Below are 17,348 nucleotides of genomic sequence, written 5' to 3'. Positions count from 1 at the left end.
TCGAACTCGTGGACCGCGAGATCGTGACCTGGCTGAAGTCGGACGCCTAACCGACTGCGCCACCCAGGCGCCCCTAACTTTGTTTATTTTCGAGAGAGAGACACACAGAGAGAATCCCAAGCAGGCTTTGCACTGTCAGCGCAGAGCCTGATACGGGGCTCCAACTCACAAACCATGAGATCGTGACCTGAGCCGAAATCAAGAGTCAGGAGCCAGACGCTCAACCGACTGAGCCACCCAGATGTCCCTTCACTTGGTGTTCTGCTCGGCCTCTGAATCTCCATGTGCCCCCGGTCTTGGCCATTGGCCCTTTTCTTTCTGTCTGCACTCTAATGTCAACACCATTTCCCACATGACTGTAAACACCATAGGGCTCTTGCCTCTCCCAAATCTCCATCCTCGCTTTTCCCTTAAGTTCCAGGCTGGGAGATCCACTCGTCCATCTGACAATCCCACCTGCCTGTGTCATGTACATCTCAGACATAACATGTGGGAAACGGGTCTCCATTCTCCCTTCATCAAAACTTGCCATCCCCAGACTTGTCCATCTAATTTGATGACCCACGAAAACACAGCACTGCTTAAACCAAAGACCCAGGAGTCACCCTGGATCACGCTCTCTTCTCACAACATACATTCAACTCCTTGGCAAGTTTCCGTGCCCTAAACGCACCCCACGTCCAATGGCTCCTGTCACCATCCCTCCTGGTGCCACCCTAGTCTGAGCCGTCCTCAGCCGCTTCTCGTAATTAACAGCTTCCTGTTACCTGCTTCCTGTGTGGCATTCTGGTTGATACAGATCACTGTTTTGCTTAAAATCCTCCCCTTCCCACTACCATTAGAAGAAAATCCAAGTTGTGTTCCCGAACTATAATCCGGCTCTTCCTAACTTGCTGACCTCCCCTCACACCACTCCTCCTCCGTCTATTCTCCAGGCAAACTACATTGCCTTTCTGTTCCTTAACAGCAGGCCTGCTGTCAGGGCTTCAGCAGGTGCATTCTGCTCCCTCCCCTCCCCCATACACAAACTCAGGTTTCAGTTCACCTTCGCAGAGAGGCTTCCCTAGTCACCAGGATAATGTGTCTCTTGCCTCCTTCACCCTCCATCCCTGTCCCAGCCATACTTCATCCCTTAGCTTGTTTCCTGTTCTACACAGTACTTTCCACTTTCTGACCTCCATGGACTTGCTCCTGTTTTACGCCTTCATAAAATGTAGGCACCCTGAATGGCAGGGACTTGTGCCACCAGGCGTTCTCAGGGACCGGAATCATCCCCGCCTAAATAATCCACTCAATAAATGTGCTTTCGAAAGCAGTTTGACAAAAACACAAGAGGACAGTGAGATCTGCCATCATCTGGGAAAATGAGGTGGATTATCCAATACATGATATAAACAATTGCCACACTTCACTCCCCGCCCCCGTTTCTATACAATTCCTTTCATTCATCCAATAAACACTGAAGATTTTTGATGTGCCAGGCACTGGAGAGGGGCGGAGCTCTGCCCTTGGGCTGAGTTAACACACATTCTAAAAAAACCATCAGACTGGTATTTGTAAAAAGGGTTTCTCTGCACCTTCCTTTTCTGACAGTGTTTTTTACATATACTTGTCCTCCCCCAGTTGCCAAATCAACCTGTCACCTAAAGAAGACCGGGGCAACGTGTGAAGTCCGTCGTCAAAATTCCGTTTCTGAAAAACGGCTTTGATCTTCCGGAGGGCTGCTTTACCGCCCGGGTCCTCCAAGCCTCAAGAGCTGAAGGGCGAGAAAGCAGGAAGGCTGAGCAAAACGCAAATAAGGGAACCCGAGAAGGCGCGAAAAAGGCTCGGACGACGAGAGCCTTCTACCCGCGCCCGGGTGGGGGTGGGGGTGAGGGTGGGGGTGGGGCCCGGGGGTGGGGTGGGGCCCGCCCCGTCCCGCCCCGTCCCCCAGGACTGTCCCCGACCCGGGAGCGCGCCGCCTCGGCCACCTGCGCGCCCGACCGCCTGCCTGAACACCCGCCCCTCACGTGGAGGCCGGCCCACCCCGCCCGGGTCCCGCCCTCTCGTGATTGGCGGCTCGAGCGCCCTATCCCTGCCGCGCTGGCTCCAGCCGCCCCGCTGTTCTTTCCCTCCCACCCCACCTCCCCGCCCCGGTGCTGTGAAAGGGGCGGAGCGCTCGACTCTCCCGGCCCGGGCTCCACCCTCTGAGGGCCCCTCCCCCGCTGCCTACGCGCCCGCCTTCCGGATTGGCCGCGCACCGCCCACCACCCGAACACCGGCGTTACGTAAAGGGCGTCGGCGCCTTTTCCCCGCCCACTCGCTTCGGGTTATGTAACCGGGGCGCCCCGGCCGAGGCCCCGCCCCCGGGCCAATGGAGGCCCGCACAGCTGGCCGCGGCGGCCAATCGCGCGGCTGGGGGGCGGGGCCTCGTCACGTGGCGCGCAGGGGGCGCGGCGCCGGCGGCCACCCGGCACGCGGCGGGCCTCGGGACGGTTCGCGGCCCGGCCCCGCGCCGGGGAGCGGTGGCGGCAGTGGCTGCGGCAGCAGGTGAGTGCTCTGCCGGGGCCGGGAGGTCTCCCCCGAGGCCGCCCTGTGCCGTTGGGCCGGCGGCCGGGCGGTGCCGGGCCGGGAACCTGGGGGTCCGCAACTTTGCGCGGGAAGTTTCCCTGCCCGGGTCCGGTTTCTGCGGAGCCGTCGGCGCCGAGGGGCCGGCTCGCAGTCCGGCTCCCGCAGCAGGCCGCCCGTTTCCCTAGACACTCGTGCCCTGTGTCGCCCCCAGGCTGCCTCCTGGAGCGGGGCCGTCGGAGACTGCATGGAGACCCCGCAGAGAAGACTTCCTCCAGGTGAGCGGGGGGGTCGGTGGCCGCCGGCTCCCGGTGACTTGGAGCTTTCCCTGCGGCGACCGCACGCGCCGAGATGGGGAATCCAGGTCTGCCGCTGCCCGCAGAGTGAGCGGCAGGCAACGGACTGAGGGCTGCCCCGCAAAAGATGGACCCCTGTGAAGATCTGGAAGGGTCCAGCCATAAGTCTCTGGACTCCAGGGAGCCCGGGCCTCCGGAACTTGAAGGACCACGGGCCTGCGACCCTGAGGCCCTGGGGAAAGGACACGAGGAGATGTGGAGCCAGAAGTACCACCTGCAGAGCCCACGCGCGAAGAGCAGCAACAGGTGACACACCGTGATTCTTGCGTCGTTGTTCCTCGGGGAAGGAGGGCTGAAACCCTTGTATTCCTTTGTTTGTGAGTCTAGGAGAAGGTTTAGGGGGATACTGGACGACTCCGGATGAAATACGTTGGGAAACTGAAGAATTCCCGAAGAGAACCACACGTACGGAAGGAGTGGTTAAGGATTTAGCTGGAGTGGGGGCTCAAGTGGGAATGAGAAAGAACAGAGAATGTTTGATGACCACCCCTTGTTTCTTGGGCTGGGATCCCACACCTGTCAAACCAGAAACAGACCCATGAGCTAAATGAGTTGATCCGTGGTGAGCACTTAGAAAGTTGCTGGGCACCTCGCATGCCCTGCAGTGGACTAACCTTGGCTGTTCTTGTCATCCAAAGCGTGAGTTGAGTTTTGTTTTTTAATCTTCCAGTGAACGGCAAGATCGAAGCAGAGTTTCCAAAGAGCTTATAATGGTTGTCCAAGAAACGAAAAAATATTTCCCATCAGAGAGACCCAATAAGCCGAGCACTCTAGACGCCCTCAACTATGCCCTTCGTTGTGTACACAGTGTGCAAGGTAAAACGAGCCGGAGGGAAAGTCCAGTGGTGCAAGTACATCATTTTGCTCGTAAACCTCAGCCGAGCAGGAAGAGTTGTCAGTGTGGTTCTAGTCCCTGAAACGTTTTGAGCTTTTTATGGTGCTGGATGGGTGAGGAGGAAGTCTACACTGATTCTAGTAGCGTGGTAGGTGTGCAAATTAGGAACATCAGGAGAAGGAACCTTTTTTGTGTAATGGTTTAGGAACTGCTGTTTAGTGCCCGTGCCATATTTTGTGATTTGCTGCAGGAGAGTACACTTGGGCACATTTTAAAGATTCACTTTAAAAAAGATGTTTTTTAATGTTAATTTATTTTTGAGAGAATGAGAGAGACAGAGCATGAGCAGGGGAGGGGCAGAGAGGGAGACACACAGAATCGGAAGCCAGCTCCAGCCTCCGAGCTGTCAGCACAGAGCCTGATGTGGGGCTCGAACCCTCAAACCGTGAAACCATGACTTGAGCCGAAGTCGGACGCTGAACTGACTGAGCCACCCAGGCGCCCCTGAAGACTCACTTTTTAAAGAATCATTGTCTTCTGGGGTGTCTGGGTGGCTCAGTCGGTCCAGCATCTGACTTCGGCTCAGATCATGCTCTCGCGGTTTGTGGGTTTGAGCCCCGCATCAGGCTCTGTCTGTGCTGATAGCTCGGAGCCTGGAGCCTGCTTCAGATTCTGTGTCTCCTCCCCTTTCTGCCCCTCCCATGCTCATGCTCTGTCTCTGTCTCTCAATAATAAATAAAAGTTAAAACTAGTTTCTGTGAAACATTAAAAAAAAAATCATTGTCTTCTAAAGTTATTGGGGAAAAAATACATTTGAGAAAATGCAATTCGCCATTCGCTGTCATCCACATACTGTTCCGGTGCCTTCATGATATATCAGGAATCTACCAAATTAAAAATGAACAATCACAAACACCTTTTCCTTTTTATCTGACTTTTCGTTTGCAGGGATTTCATAAAGTACACATTTTCATTAGCATAAATCTCTGCGACTTTGTGTAGGACACACAGTTCTTGAGTACTGAAGTAATGTTTCTGCCATAAACATGTCACATGTATGTGTTCGAAATTTTTGGTTTTAGTACCTTCAATGGGTCCTGCTCCTCGCAATGTGGAACATCAAAAAATCCTGAAACTCCAAGGCTTAGGTTTGTACAACTGTCAGTATTTTAGGTGCAGATGATGCTGTGGTTTTGAGGAAAACACGCTGAGGTGTCCTCATCCTGAAAAACGAGCCAACTTGAACGGTAGTGAAACTTCCTTCCTGAAGATACTGTTGGCACTGGACTGCCTCTTTATTTTCTTGTGTTTCTTAGCAAACAGTGAGTTCTTCCAGATTCTCCGTCCAGATGGAGCACCTCGAGCAGATGTGACCACGTACAGTCTTGAGGAACTGAGCACGGTTGCTTCAGAACACGCTTCCAAAAACACAGTAAGGATTCTCAAGTTTTGCCGTATCAACCAGGGTGATTTTTCCTAACGACTTTATCTAGATGTAGATTTTTAAACCTAATAATTTGGAGTTGCAGAAACCACAATTTGAGGCTAGAAAGCAGATTACCATGGAGGTGTTGTGTAGTATACGGCCCTCGCCAGAGCATGGACCTAAAACCAGGAGGCAGCACGCGAGCGGTGGTTCTCTGTGCTTTGGTTCTCAGGTGCCCCAACATCCTGAGCTTCCCTGAGTTTTCTGGAATTAAGAGGAAAAAAATAAACTGCAGAGCGGTTGCCCTCATTTTATTCTAAGCCCCGAATTGTTAATTTGTATTTATAACATTCTTAGTTCCAATACCTACTACGTTAAGTTGTAACAGCTGGATTTTATAGAACAGGTCAGTTGAGATGCTGTCATTTTTTGGGTAACGTTTGGAAGAGACATTTAGTGTATCTGTTTTGAATCTCTTCATGTTGACTGAGTAATTCAACCGCATCCTTTACTGACGCAATGGAGATTACTTAATTTTTAATTCAAGTCATGTTTAGACTTCAGCGCGATTGTAACGTAACGATTTTGTCCTGTCAGAACATGAGCTGTGCTAAAACCACAGTAGCTTTTGTTTCACTGACCGAGGTGTTTATGGTAGTGCTGCGGGTGTGGCCGAGATGTGAGACACACTGAAAAGTTTAAGAAAACATTTCCCCTTTAAGATCTCCAAAATAAAGCCAGACAGGAAGGCATGCCGGTGCTAGAATTGCAGACACAAACCGTGGCCCGTTATAAACGTTCCAGTTGTCCGATGGGACAAATCAGAGAAGTTATTCTTCTCTACTGACGGTGTCTCGAGGGAGGGGAATCTCGAGCCTGGTCCTAAAGCCTAGAGTTCTCCGTTGGTGAAGAGAGGACAGTCCCCCTGGTTTGCAAACGAGAAGGAGTCAGAAGCAGACGCGCCACATGCACGCTTAGTAGATATAGGAGGAGCTGGTGTATCCTTTGGTATAGAAATCAGACCTTCAGGAGGTAAAATGCAGGTTCTACGGTGATGGCTAAGCTGTATATTGGAGAATTACACGGCCATTGTGGGACATGTGTGCGTGTTTTAAGCTTTGGATCACGTTAGAAGTCTAGAAGTTTAGCTTTCAGGGAATATTGCTGTAAGGATCTCAGTGTTGGCATTCATCTCCAATGTTTTTTATAGGATACCTTTGTGGCGGTGTTTTCGTTTCTGTCTGGAAGGTTAGTGCACGTTTCTGAACAGGCCACTTCGATCCTGAACTGTAAGAAGGATTTCTTGGAGTCCTCGCACTTTGTTGAACTGCTCGCCCCTCAAGATGTGAGGGTGTTCTGTGCACACACTGTCCACGCTCAGCTTCCCTTCTGGAACAGCTGGACCCAAAGAGGTAACGGGACCGATGCTCAGATATTTATCTTGCCTCGTAAAGATCAGTTTCATTCTTTGAGAGATAGGACCAAAATTGACACATTATTTTGAATCTGCAAACTGTATGGTTTTTCTTACCTCTTTATTTTAAAAAGTCAGAATGTGGAGTGCCTGGCTGACTCTGTCAGAGGAGCACACAACTCTTAATCTCAGGGTCGTGAGTTCAAGGCCCACGTTAAGCATAGGGATTACTAAACATAAGTAAAACTTAAAAAAAAATTAAAAAGTAAATAAAAAGCCAATGTGACGAAAACAGCACTTTAAATGCTTCTCATGACAAAAAGTTCCAATCAATACGCTGTCATTTAGTCAAGTTGATTAACTACGTAGGTTATATATCATACACATGGTGTGATAGCCTGCGTAACTCAATAGCAGGTTAATTGTTATGAAGACTCTGTTCCCTCTAAGTTAATAAAATTAAATGTTTTTTTCTCTTAAATTGACTTCATTATTTCTTTGCTTTGTTTGGAGATAAACTTCTCATGGTCGGCTCCCATTCTAGTTTTGCTTCCCCCTAAAAGTTCACAAATCTCATTGCTTTGTTTTCCTTCTGAAATGCTTATTTGCCTGAACCTGGGATGGCTGTTCACAGTTTCCTCTGTGGCATTCAGTCCTGTGTGCTTTTTAAAATAAGTCGTTACTTCTTTTTACAGCCACCCGTTATTACTTATTTCATATCCTTTGTTAGTGTATCTCAAAGAGCGTGGTATATAGATCAACTTTTTCCTCTTGATTCCAAGCCTTTTTCTCCATTTTTTTTTATTTAAATCTGATTTATCATGGTAAAAAAAAATAGCAAAATTTATCATCTTACCATTTTTAAGTGTGCAGTTTCATAGCATTAGGTACGTTGGCATGGTTGTGAAACACACGTCCAGAACGTTCTCATCTTGCAAATCTAGGACTCTGTGCCCATTCCGATTTTTTAGTGCATACGTGGTCTAGTGGAGAACAGTCTTGCACTTACAGGCTCCTTTTTCCAGTGACAGACCTTTGCCCCATCTTTTGTGTACAGTTTGTATAAGCTTCAGGATGCACACCTGTCTTCCTCATTTCCTGTCACTCGAAAATGTGGACTTCATTTCTGTTCCTCTTTCGTGAACACGTATTTTCAACCTTTAATTGTCCACCTTTGTTTCTCTGCTTTTAGTGGTCATTCACCCACTCCGCGAACATGTATTCAACAAACACTGTGGGCCTGGAGGATGCAGGGTGTTGACACACAGCTGTGAACAGAGCAGGTGTAGGGCACTGTGTGCCAGTCCTCCCGCTTACCCGATGCCGCTCCTCCAACTGGCCTCTCCAGTCTCTGTTCTTTTCAGCCATGTTATCTTTGCATAATACTTGCTGCTGTGATATTTCCCCTCCGTGTGAAAACGTAAATATGCCCTGAAATCGTCTTTTGGATCTAAAAGTTGGCTTCCTCCATGGAGAGACGGTGCCCATCTCAGTGACTAGCCACACGGTGCTTTGCCTCATACGCCCAAGCGATTCCAACCCTTCTTGAGCCATTTCTGGGCTGGGCCTGTGTTGCCGCCTCCTGTCCCCTCTGATCTCCTGGAACGTTAAGGGGACAGAGGAAGCTATCAACTCAGCCGTCGTCCGCTTTTGGCCTGGCCTCTGAGCACATACCCACTTTGGTTTGTCGCGCGGCCCTCACAGAAGGCTCTGACCGCTGTCCCTTCAGCGCACGCTTCCAAGAGCAAGAATTCACTGTGACAGCCGAGGTGTGGAAGTGATAACGGGCTCACATCTACTACCTGAGATCCTACAGTGGAGCTCTGTGTCCTACGTGACCCCTAGAGAATGCAGTTACGTTCAGGTGCCTGGTGTTCCATATACGTAGTGCAAACAAATCTGCCCTCTGGTAGAGTTCCAGTATTTCCCGTGTGTAAAGAATTTTAAGCAAAGAATTAGAGGTCTGAGCTTTAAATTGAGTCCTGTCCCTTCGTGAACTGTGGTGGCCGGCTAGCTTCTCCCCGTGAAATGCTAGTTTCCTGGCAGCCTGTTAACTGACACAGGGCTGCCGGGAGACACGAGCTCGCCCATGGTGGGGAAGGCAGCAGGTATTTGGAATGTTCCCCAGCATGAGGGGATCATCCTCATTGCTACCATCTATGGAAAGGGACTCTTCTTCATGTTTCAGTGGGTTAACTAATCTCCACAAAAACCTTATGAGGTGTAGACACGGTCATTGTCCTCATTGACAGGTAAGCTAACTGTGTTAGTTTGGGTCTGCTGGAAAGCAAACGTCAGGGCAGGGTCAGCTGTGTAAGAGACTCGCTGGGGGAGGGCGTGGGAGGAGGGGAGCGCTGCCCTCAGCCCACAGCGCTCCTCTGACACCCATGGAAAGAGCGGGAACAAGGACTGGGGAGGAGGAGGCTTGGCCAGGCAGTCAAAGGCAAGTCCAGGCCACAGGCACACGCCGGAGGAGCCGTGCGTCTCCGTGGACTGGTCCTGCCTCGGTCTCGCTCTGTGTGCAGGTGCTGGCTGGGAGCGGACATTGGATACAGGACCCCGGGGACAGCAGCTGTGGCCTGTGGTCAGTTCTATCCCCTGACGCCGGGAGCTGTTCCCCTTCTTGGCCACTATGGTCACTGAGGCACAGAGCTAAGTGACTCACCTGAGGTCACCCTGCCAGTAAGCATGGGGCCACGTTTCTCCTTGGCGGTGTGAATCCAGAGTCCGTGCTCTGAACCACTGCCCCTCCTGACTGCCGAGTCCCTGTGGCTGTAACTTTATTTATTTATTTATTTAAAAAAAATTTTTTTTAACGTTTATTTATTTTTGAGACAGAGACAGAGCATGAACCAGGGAGGGGCAGAGAGAGAGGGAGACACAGAATCAGAAGCAGGCTCCAGGCTCTGAGCCATCAACCCAGAGCCCGACGCGTGGCTCGAACTCACGGACCGTGAGATCGTGACCTGAGCTGAAGTCGGACGCTTAACCGACTGAGCCACCCAGGCGCCCCATGTAACTTTAAAACAGGAGTTCTGGGGGTGTGCCTAGGTGGCTCAGTCAAGTGTCCCAACTCCTGATTTTGGTCCAGGTCATGGTCGTAAGATTGAGCCCCCACATCAGGCTCCAGGCTGACAGTGTGGAGTCTGCTTGGGATTCTCTCTCTCTCTCTCTCTCTCTCTCTCTCTCTCTCTCCCTCTCTATCCACCCCCCCTGCCCCCCCACCCGCTTGCACTCCATCTCTGTCAAATAAATAAAACATTAAAAATAAAATGAGATCTGTAATCACACAAAAATGGGCATTCGAAAGTGGCATTAAGGAATGAGTCCTGTTCATAGAAATCATCTCAAAAAAATTGAGGATACTTTTGAAACATGCTTATCTTGCTGTAATTTCTCCATTAATTCACCCGAGCCTTTGCTGAGGTAGTTTCTGTGGTAGGACCGTTAACATGTCTCAGAGGAATTAATTCAGTAAGCCTACCCGGTCAGCCCCCGCTCTCGTTCTTTCTCACAGATGTGCTGTGAGAACAGTGTTCTGGTTTCAGAATTCCGGGACTGGAACTTTCATAGTTTTCTGAATTCTAATACTTTGATCATCCGTGCCTTTTTATTTTTTTATTTTTTAATTTTTTTTAATGTTTATTTATTTTTGAAAGAGAGACAGAGTGAGAGGCAGAGGGGCAGAGAGAGGAGTCACAGAATCCGAAGCAGGCTCCAGGCTCCGAGCTGTCAGCACAGAGCCCGACACGGGGCTTGAACGCACAGAGTGTAAGATCATGACCTGAGCTGAAGTCGGACGCTTGACTGAGCCACCCAGGCGCCCCTCATCTGTGCCTTTTTATTTATTTTTTTTAATTTTTTTTTCAACGTTTTTTATTTATTTTTGAGACAGAGAGAGACAGAGCATGAACGGGGGAGGGGCAGAGAGAGAGGGAGACACAGAATCGGAAACAGGCTCCGGCTCCGAGCCATCAGCCCACAGCCCGATGCGGGGCTCGAACTCACGGACCGCGAGATCGTGACCTGGCTGAAGTCAGACGCTTAACCGACTGCGCCACCCAGGCGCCCCTCATCTGTGCCTTTTTAAAAGGAGTTTGTGTGTGTGTGTGTGTGTGTGTGTGTATTTTTAATCAAGTACATTTTCATTGATCATTCAAAAGCCCATTTTCTGACTCTTCCTATATTCTTCTGCTCGGAAGTGCAAAGATCTGGACCATTTTCAGTATTTTGGTTTCCTCTCCCTCTCTTTTTTAGAGAAGAGAGAAGGAGCACAAGGGGAGAAGAGGAAGAGGGAAAGAGAGAGAATCCTAAGCAGGCTCTACACTCAGCACGGAGCCCAGCGCAGGGCTCGAACCCGTGACCCCGGGATCACAACCTGAGCCTAAATCAAGAGTCGAATGCTCAACCGACAGAGCCACCCAGGAGTCCCAGTATTTTGGTTCTTTAGAGCTCTCACTGTGTGTGCTCCTTCAGTGTATCTTTTTAAAACATCTTGGTTTTAAGCATTTCCTCTGTTCCTCTGAGTAAGGACTTTTCACCCCAGTGAGCGAATGTCCAAAAGATAAATTCAAGGAGCTGTAAGCAGAGGAGACGTAGTCAGCAAACACCGGGGAGAAGGTTCAGCCCCTCGATCGAGGCAAACTTAGACGCTGCTGCACTACCACTTCACAAACCAATAAAATTCATGCAGAGAGCAATAAAATTGGTGTGATCATTGGCAGGCGTGAGGATTGTGAGAAAATGCCCTTAGAGACACTGGACCAACTTGTGTAGATCAGTGGGACAGTACACAGTGAGAGGCAGATGATCGTACCACTTGGCCCAGGGCCCCGACTTTGGGGACTTTATTCCAGGCAAGAAACAAGTGAAAGACATGTATGTGTCATACACCTAATTGCTGTAAGTTGTCGACGTCGACAATCCGTGAGGTGTGTCCAGACTATTACAGTGAAATAGAGTTTTATCACCAAAGTAAATGTGTCACCGGATTATTGCAGTGATATCGGAGAGATGAGCACGGGCAGTTTCAGCGATAGAGGATGCACCACGGGAAGCAGTAAGGGACAGACCTCAGTCCAGTGCCCTCAGTCTGAGAGCCACTGCTAGAATAGGAAAGCCCCTGGAAGATCCTGGATGTGACTACATCTCAAGAGTATCTCCTCCTTTGTTTTTTTTTATAATGTTTATTTATTTTTGAGAGAGGGAAAGAGCGTGCGTGAACATGGGAGGGGCAGAGGGAGAGGGGGACAGAGGATCCAAAGCAGGCTCTGCACTGAGAGCAGTGAGCCGGATGCGGGGCTCGAACTCACAAACTCTGAAATCACAACCTCAGCCGAAGTCGGACACTCAATCAACCGAGCCACCAGGAGCCCCAAGAGTATCTCCTTTGAAAGAATTGTTTATTGTCTGGGGATAGTTCAAGTTTGTCTCACCGAGGAGGGGCTGCTCTACCCTGTTGCTCTGGGAGGGGGTGAGTAACACTTTGTCTTTATTTCCCGCAGCATCTCAGTACGAGTTCGCTCTGGTGAAATCCTTTTTCTGCAGGATCCGGTAAGTCTTGGGGCTTGTGGGGGCCGGGAATGGTGGGCTATGTTCTGATTTTATTTGGTACTTTTTAGATTCTTCCGGATTCATCTAGGACTCCGATCTTGCCATCAGAAGTTTGTATATTGTTTATTTTTTTAGTGTGAGAGAGAGAGAGCAAGTGGAGGAGAGGGAGAGAGAGAATCCTAACGCAGCAGGCTCCATGCCGAGCACAGAACTCAACACGGGGCTCGATCTCACAACCCTGAGATCATGACCGGAGCCAAAATCAAGAGTCAGATGCTTAACCAGCTGAGCTATCCAGGCACCCCAAGAAGTTTGTATTTTGATTGGGAAGAGACATACATTCACAAAATGCCTACCTACATAAAAATGCAATCAGGAAAAAGGGCAAAGAGATTCTTGTTAGCCAGTAATGCAGGGAGGGGCATTGTCTCTCTCTCTCTCTCTCTCTCTCTCACTCTCTCTCTCTCAACCACTGGATGGTAAGTTAACTGTCAAATGGCCATTGTTTTAGGTTCTTTTGTTTTTTGGTTTTGTTTTTTTTTTTTTTTTTTTTTTTTTTTGCTTTTTGTCCTTTGGTCACATTTAAAATTAATTTTTGAAATTTCTGTGCCTCATGTGGGGCTTGAACTCACAACCCTGGGATCGGGAGTCACATGCTCTACCGACTGAGCCAGTCAGCGCCCCGAATTTTTGAAATTTTCAATAACTTTAAAGGAAGTAAGATAGATCTGTTCAAGGGAAGGATTTAAAAGGTCCAGACATAGTGAACCAGAAGAAAACAGACCAAAATTTTAATAGTAGTTGATTTCTGGTAGGAGTCATTGGTGACTTTTACTATAATTTGTTCCTGTTACTTTGTCAATAAAAAGAAAACGTGTTTCAAAATGTTATGATTCCCAGTATTAGTACTAAAGTTCCTAAATGCTCCAGACGTGTGGAAAACTAAAGAGAACACGCCTTGTAATGGATTAGTCGGCCGCTCCGTGGGGTTGGGGGAACTTGAGCTAATGGTATTCCGGTGCTTGGGGGAGCGATACCCTGGGGAAGGTGTGCAGGCGGGAGGGCTGTGTTGGTTCATTCAGTCCTTTACAGGAGTTCTTATGAAGAGCTTAGAACAGTGCTTACCACGTAGTAAGTGCTGTTTGTGTTTGTTTTGTTAGTAAACATACCCGTGTGCCTTCTCTGAGCCAGGCGAGGCTACAGGTACAAAGTTCTTGCCCTCATGGACCTTACATTCTGTGTGTAGGGGGACCAATAATGAACAGGTGCCTGTGTATGTGTCAGTTGGCGGTAAGTTCCGTGTAGAACAGTGCAAGAGAGTAAGGGAATTCTGGGCAGTGCAGAGATTACTAGTGTTCTCAGGGGGGTCAAGGAACCTTCTCTAACAAGAAGCCTGATTGGAGCCAGAGCCTGAAGGAGGTGAGAGAGTGAGCCACACCTCTCTGAGAGAAGAGTGTTCCAGATAAGTGCAAAGGCCCTGGGGTGGAGCATGCTTGGCCTGTGGGCGGAGTGACAAGGAAGCTAATGCTGCTGGAGCACAGGAGGGGGTGAACAGGAAGGACAGGAAGAAACAGGGAGCTTTGACTTCTGAAGGAAACGTTTTGTTCAGGTCTATCATTTATTTGAAAACTTTAGTTTTGGAATTTGCAAAATAAAGGGAAGTAGAGGAGAAAGGACAGTGGACTGGTACGCACTTACCATTCGCCTCGATAACTTTAACCCACGGCCAGTGGTCTGTCATCTCTGCCACCACCTGCTCCTCAGCCCGCCCTCCCCATGATTCTGTAGCAGAATCTCAGGTCGTGCATCATTTCCTCCATTGGCATCTCAGAATGGGATCTAAAAGATAAGGTTCCCATTAATGTCTGTGGTGCTCAAATTGTCCCGTCTGTGGCCAGCCGGAGCCCCTTCGGGTTAGCTCTGGGGCCGTGTGAGGGCGCCCCTGTGGTCGGTGACAGCCTCCTTGGCTTCAGGGATGATGTCCCACCCAGCCTCTTCCCAGACATTTCCTGCCTCAGACACGGAGTCAGTTGTTTCTCCAAGGATCCTTCACTCCTCGTGCTGGGAAGTGGCATCACCATCCGGAGATCAACTCTGCATGGTGGGGGGCGGGGAGGTTGCTAAGCTTATCATGGCTTCTAGGTATTCTCAGTTTCATCTTCCAGAAGGATGGTAATTGTTACTAATTGGTGTTAAAAAAGGACCGCGTTGGGCGCTGTGGTGGGGATGGCGTGGGCGCGACAGGCAGCAGGTGCACGGGGGGAGGGGATGCGGAAGTGTCTTGGATATCATGGATAGATTTGTATGGGAGAGTTACTGGAGTTTATCCACGGACGAGGTTGGGGTGTGAAATAGAGGCTGAGTCGAGGTGGCGCAAGAGTCTTTGGCTCCAGTCACCGTGTGCAGGGGCAAAGGAGACTAGGAAGGCAGCTTCCTGGAGCAGAGGGCAAGAGTACAAGTTAGGTTCGCCTTACCTGTTGGGAATCTACCCATGGTGTTGAGCAGGCGTGGGTCCGTGAGTCTGGAGTTGCGGGAGAATTCCGGGCTAGAGACAGGGACTCGGGTCGCCTGCGCACACAGGGCATCGCAAACCCCATGGCGGGGTGGGCCTGGGAGATGCACCCACAGAAGTCGGAGGGAGCGGGAGACACAGGCTTAGCTCATGGCTCAGGGTCCGGGGAAGGCCACCCTCTTCTCAGTGGCGGAAGCGGGTTCGTGGTGGAGAGTGGGGGCACTGGTGGAGGTGCCGGAGTCTGCAGAGAGGCGAATGAGCAAGGTGGGGGTGGGAGTGCGTGTGCACGTGGCCACGGACGGACGTGGAGCTTCTAGGCCACTACAGACTGTTTGACACCTATGTAAACGACGGTGGGAGAGGGGATGTGACTGGTAGAAACAAGGGAGTATGAATTCAGTTGTGGGCACGTGGACAGTAAGGGGACCGTCGTATCCAAGGAGAAATGTCCTCTGGGCAGCTGGAGCTGTGAAACAGGGTGACAGTGTTGGAGTCGAGCCGCCCCGACCCAGGGAGGTGCCCCGCAGCGGGGGTTGGGGCTTGGCCAGCAGGTTGCAGCCCTGCTTTCCGGCTCAGGCAGGCACGTAAGGAGTGTTCAACCGCACACAGGGCCCTGCGCCCATCAGGTGTGGCTGAAGCAGTAAGACTGAGTCTCCTGAGAGATAGAGGAAGGGACGGTGAAGAACTGGCTTTGGGGGCACGATCACAAGGAGCCCCGTTTTCTGTCATGTGGTACTTGGTTTAGACACATGAGGTAAGATAGGTAGTTACACCTGTCCCTCTTGGAAGAAGCGGGAAGTCACATTGGGAAGTTAGGGTTTGGCGGTCAGAAGGAAAGTCGCAGGATGGCTGGTTCCAGTTTTAACTCACTAAGCTGGTTCTCCATAAAGCCTCTTTTTTTTTTTATAAGTTTATTTTATTTTGAGAGAAAGAGAGCTGGGGAGGGGCAGAGAGAGAAGAGAGAGACAGAGGTGCCACACTGTCAGCGCAGAACCTGATGTGGGGCTCAAACTCAACAAACCACGAGATCATGACCTGAGCTAAAACCAAAAGTCAGATGCTTAACCCACTGAGCCACCCAGGCGGGCAGCTTTCCATAAGACCTCTTTATCTCTGAATAATGAATAAGTATAATTGCCTTTGGGTATTGAAAATATAAACTAATGTTTCTCTTCTCTTTCAAATAAACACGTTTAAACATTTTAGACTTGATCTGTCTGTCTCAGAAATTACCAATAAGACATTTCTCCTGCCTGGTTTCACGTTGGGCTAATTGAATGCATGAGGACAGGCACTCATCATTTTTATTCTTTTCAGTGGAGGCGAAGTCAGAGAGCAAGAGAAGCGTTACTACCCATTCTGGATTATTCCCCATTTGATGCGCGTACATGTCTCTACCCAGCGGGAACCTGAGTCGTGCTGTCTCACCCTGGTGGAGAAAGTTCGCTCTGGTTATGAAGGTGAGTCCGGAGTGTCTGCTTTTAGATCAGACCTAACCTGTCAGCACATCAGGTGGGAACACGTGAAAGCCTGTTTACTGACAAGAGAAAAGAGCTCTCAAGGCTTCAGCTTGGCCCCGAACTCTGTGGGCATCTGTAGCATATAGCAGATCTTCCCTGATGTGTATTTACTACCCTTGACTTCTTGCGTGCTTGTCTCCTTCAAGGCAGCAGCACGGCCCAAGGGTCTAAGCACAGACTTGGCCACAGATATGTGATCCTCTGACCCTTTCTGTACTGGGGACTGTCCTATGGCCTTTGCTTCTGCCCTGTGTGAAATAGCATAGAAAGTGTGGCACAGAAACATCACAAAAACGAATTTGTGTTTTTTAAGTGTTTTGAAATCCCTTGAGTAAAAACTATAGTTTATATCTTCTGATGGCAGAACTACATTTCTAAATTCATGCATTAGTACGGAAGTAGCTTACATTTATTATTTGCAATTACAGTCCGTTCTGCTGTAACCTGACATCTGCTTCCTTAAAAATTACTGTCCTGTGAAGGGGCGCCTGGGTGGCGCAGTAGGTTGAGCATCCGACTTCAGCCAGGTCACGATCTCGCGGTCCGTGAGTTCGAGCCCCGCGTCAGGCTCTGGGCTGATGGCTCAGAGCCTGGAGCCTGTTTCCGATTCTGTGTCTCCCTCTCTCTCTGCCCCTCCCCCGTTCATGCTGTGTGTCTCTCTCTGTCCCAAAAAAAATAAATAAACGTTGGAAAAAAAAAAATTAAAAAAAAAAAAATTACTGTCCTGTGCAAAATAAACCCCAAACACACACGCACAAAACCACAGGGCTTATGGGAAAAATGGGTTTTAGGGGCACAACACTCAAAACACTAAACTGCACATTAACAATAAGACACGAATCTAATAAAAACAGTAACGGTTTTACACATTAAATGGTTAAGAAATACACAGTCGCTGCAGTAAATACGGCACCTCACCTTGAAAAAGCCCTGCGGTGGCTTGTGGCTGTGGGTGTTGGCACCTGCCGCGGCTCCTGAGTTACTGTGGAAGGAGGGGGGTGGAAGGAATGTTGTCTGAAGTCAGACGTGGACGGGCATGGCTCGTAACACGCAGCGCACAGAGGTAGCCATAGCTGTTTGAGGGGTGTGCGTGTGTTTGTGTATTCGTGGGTGACTCCGTTCACCTCTCGTGTCTTGCAAATGAAATTGTGCGTGATTTCAAATCACTCCACTTGCAAAATGAAT

General features: G+C 49.7%; 1 protein-coding gene across 1 annotated transcript in view; it reads left to right on the top strand.

The window, feature by feature from the left end:
* The first annotated feature begins 2,470 nt into the window (after window positions 1-2,470).
* PER3 (period circadian regulator 3) overlaps window positions 2,471-17,348 on the top strand; it is a 58,952-nt gene continuing 44,074 nt past the window's right edge. The window contains 7 exon segments of the mRNA XM_047082403.1: window positions 2,471-2,529; window positions 2,762-3,149; window positions 3,574-3,719; window positions 5,055-5,170; window positions 6,375-6,576; window positions 12,083-12,131; window positions 15,961-16,103. Of these exon segments, the coding sequence (XP_046938359.1) occupies window positions 2,971-3,149; window positions 3,574-3,719; window positions 5,055-5,170; window positions 6,375-6,576; window positions 12,083-12,131; window positions 15,961-16,103 (835 nt within the window). The 5' untranslated portion in view covers window positions 2,471-2,529; window positions 2,762-2,970.

This window comes from Lynx rufus, unplaced genomic scaffold (genome assembly GCF_022079265.1).
Source record: "Lynx rufus isolate CCGP_SWC_20201006 ecotype Redwood Valley unplaced genomic scaffold, mLynRuf1.p SCAF_2, whole genome shotgun sequence".
Taxonomy (NCBI): Eukaryota; Metazoa; Chordata; class Mammalia; order Carnivora; family Felidae; genus Lynx; species Lynx rufus.
Note: the sequence above shows the minus strand (reverse complement) of the source record. Positions and strands in the feature narration are given on the sequence as shown.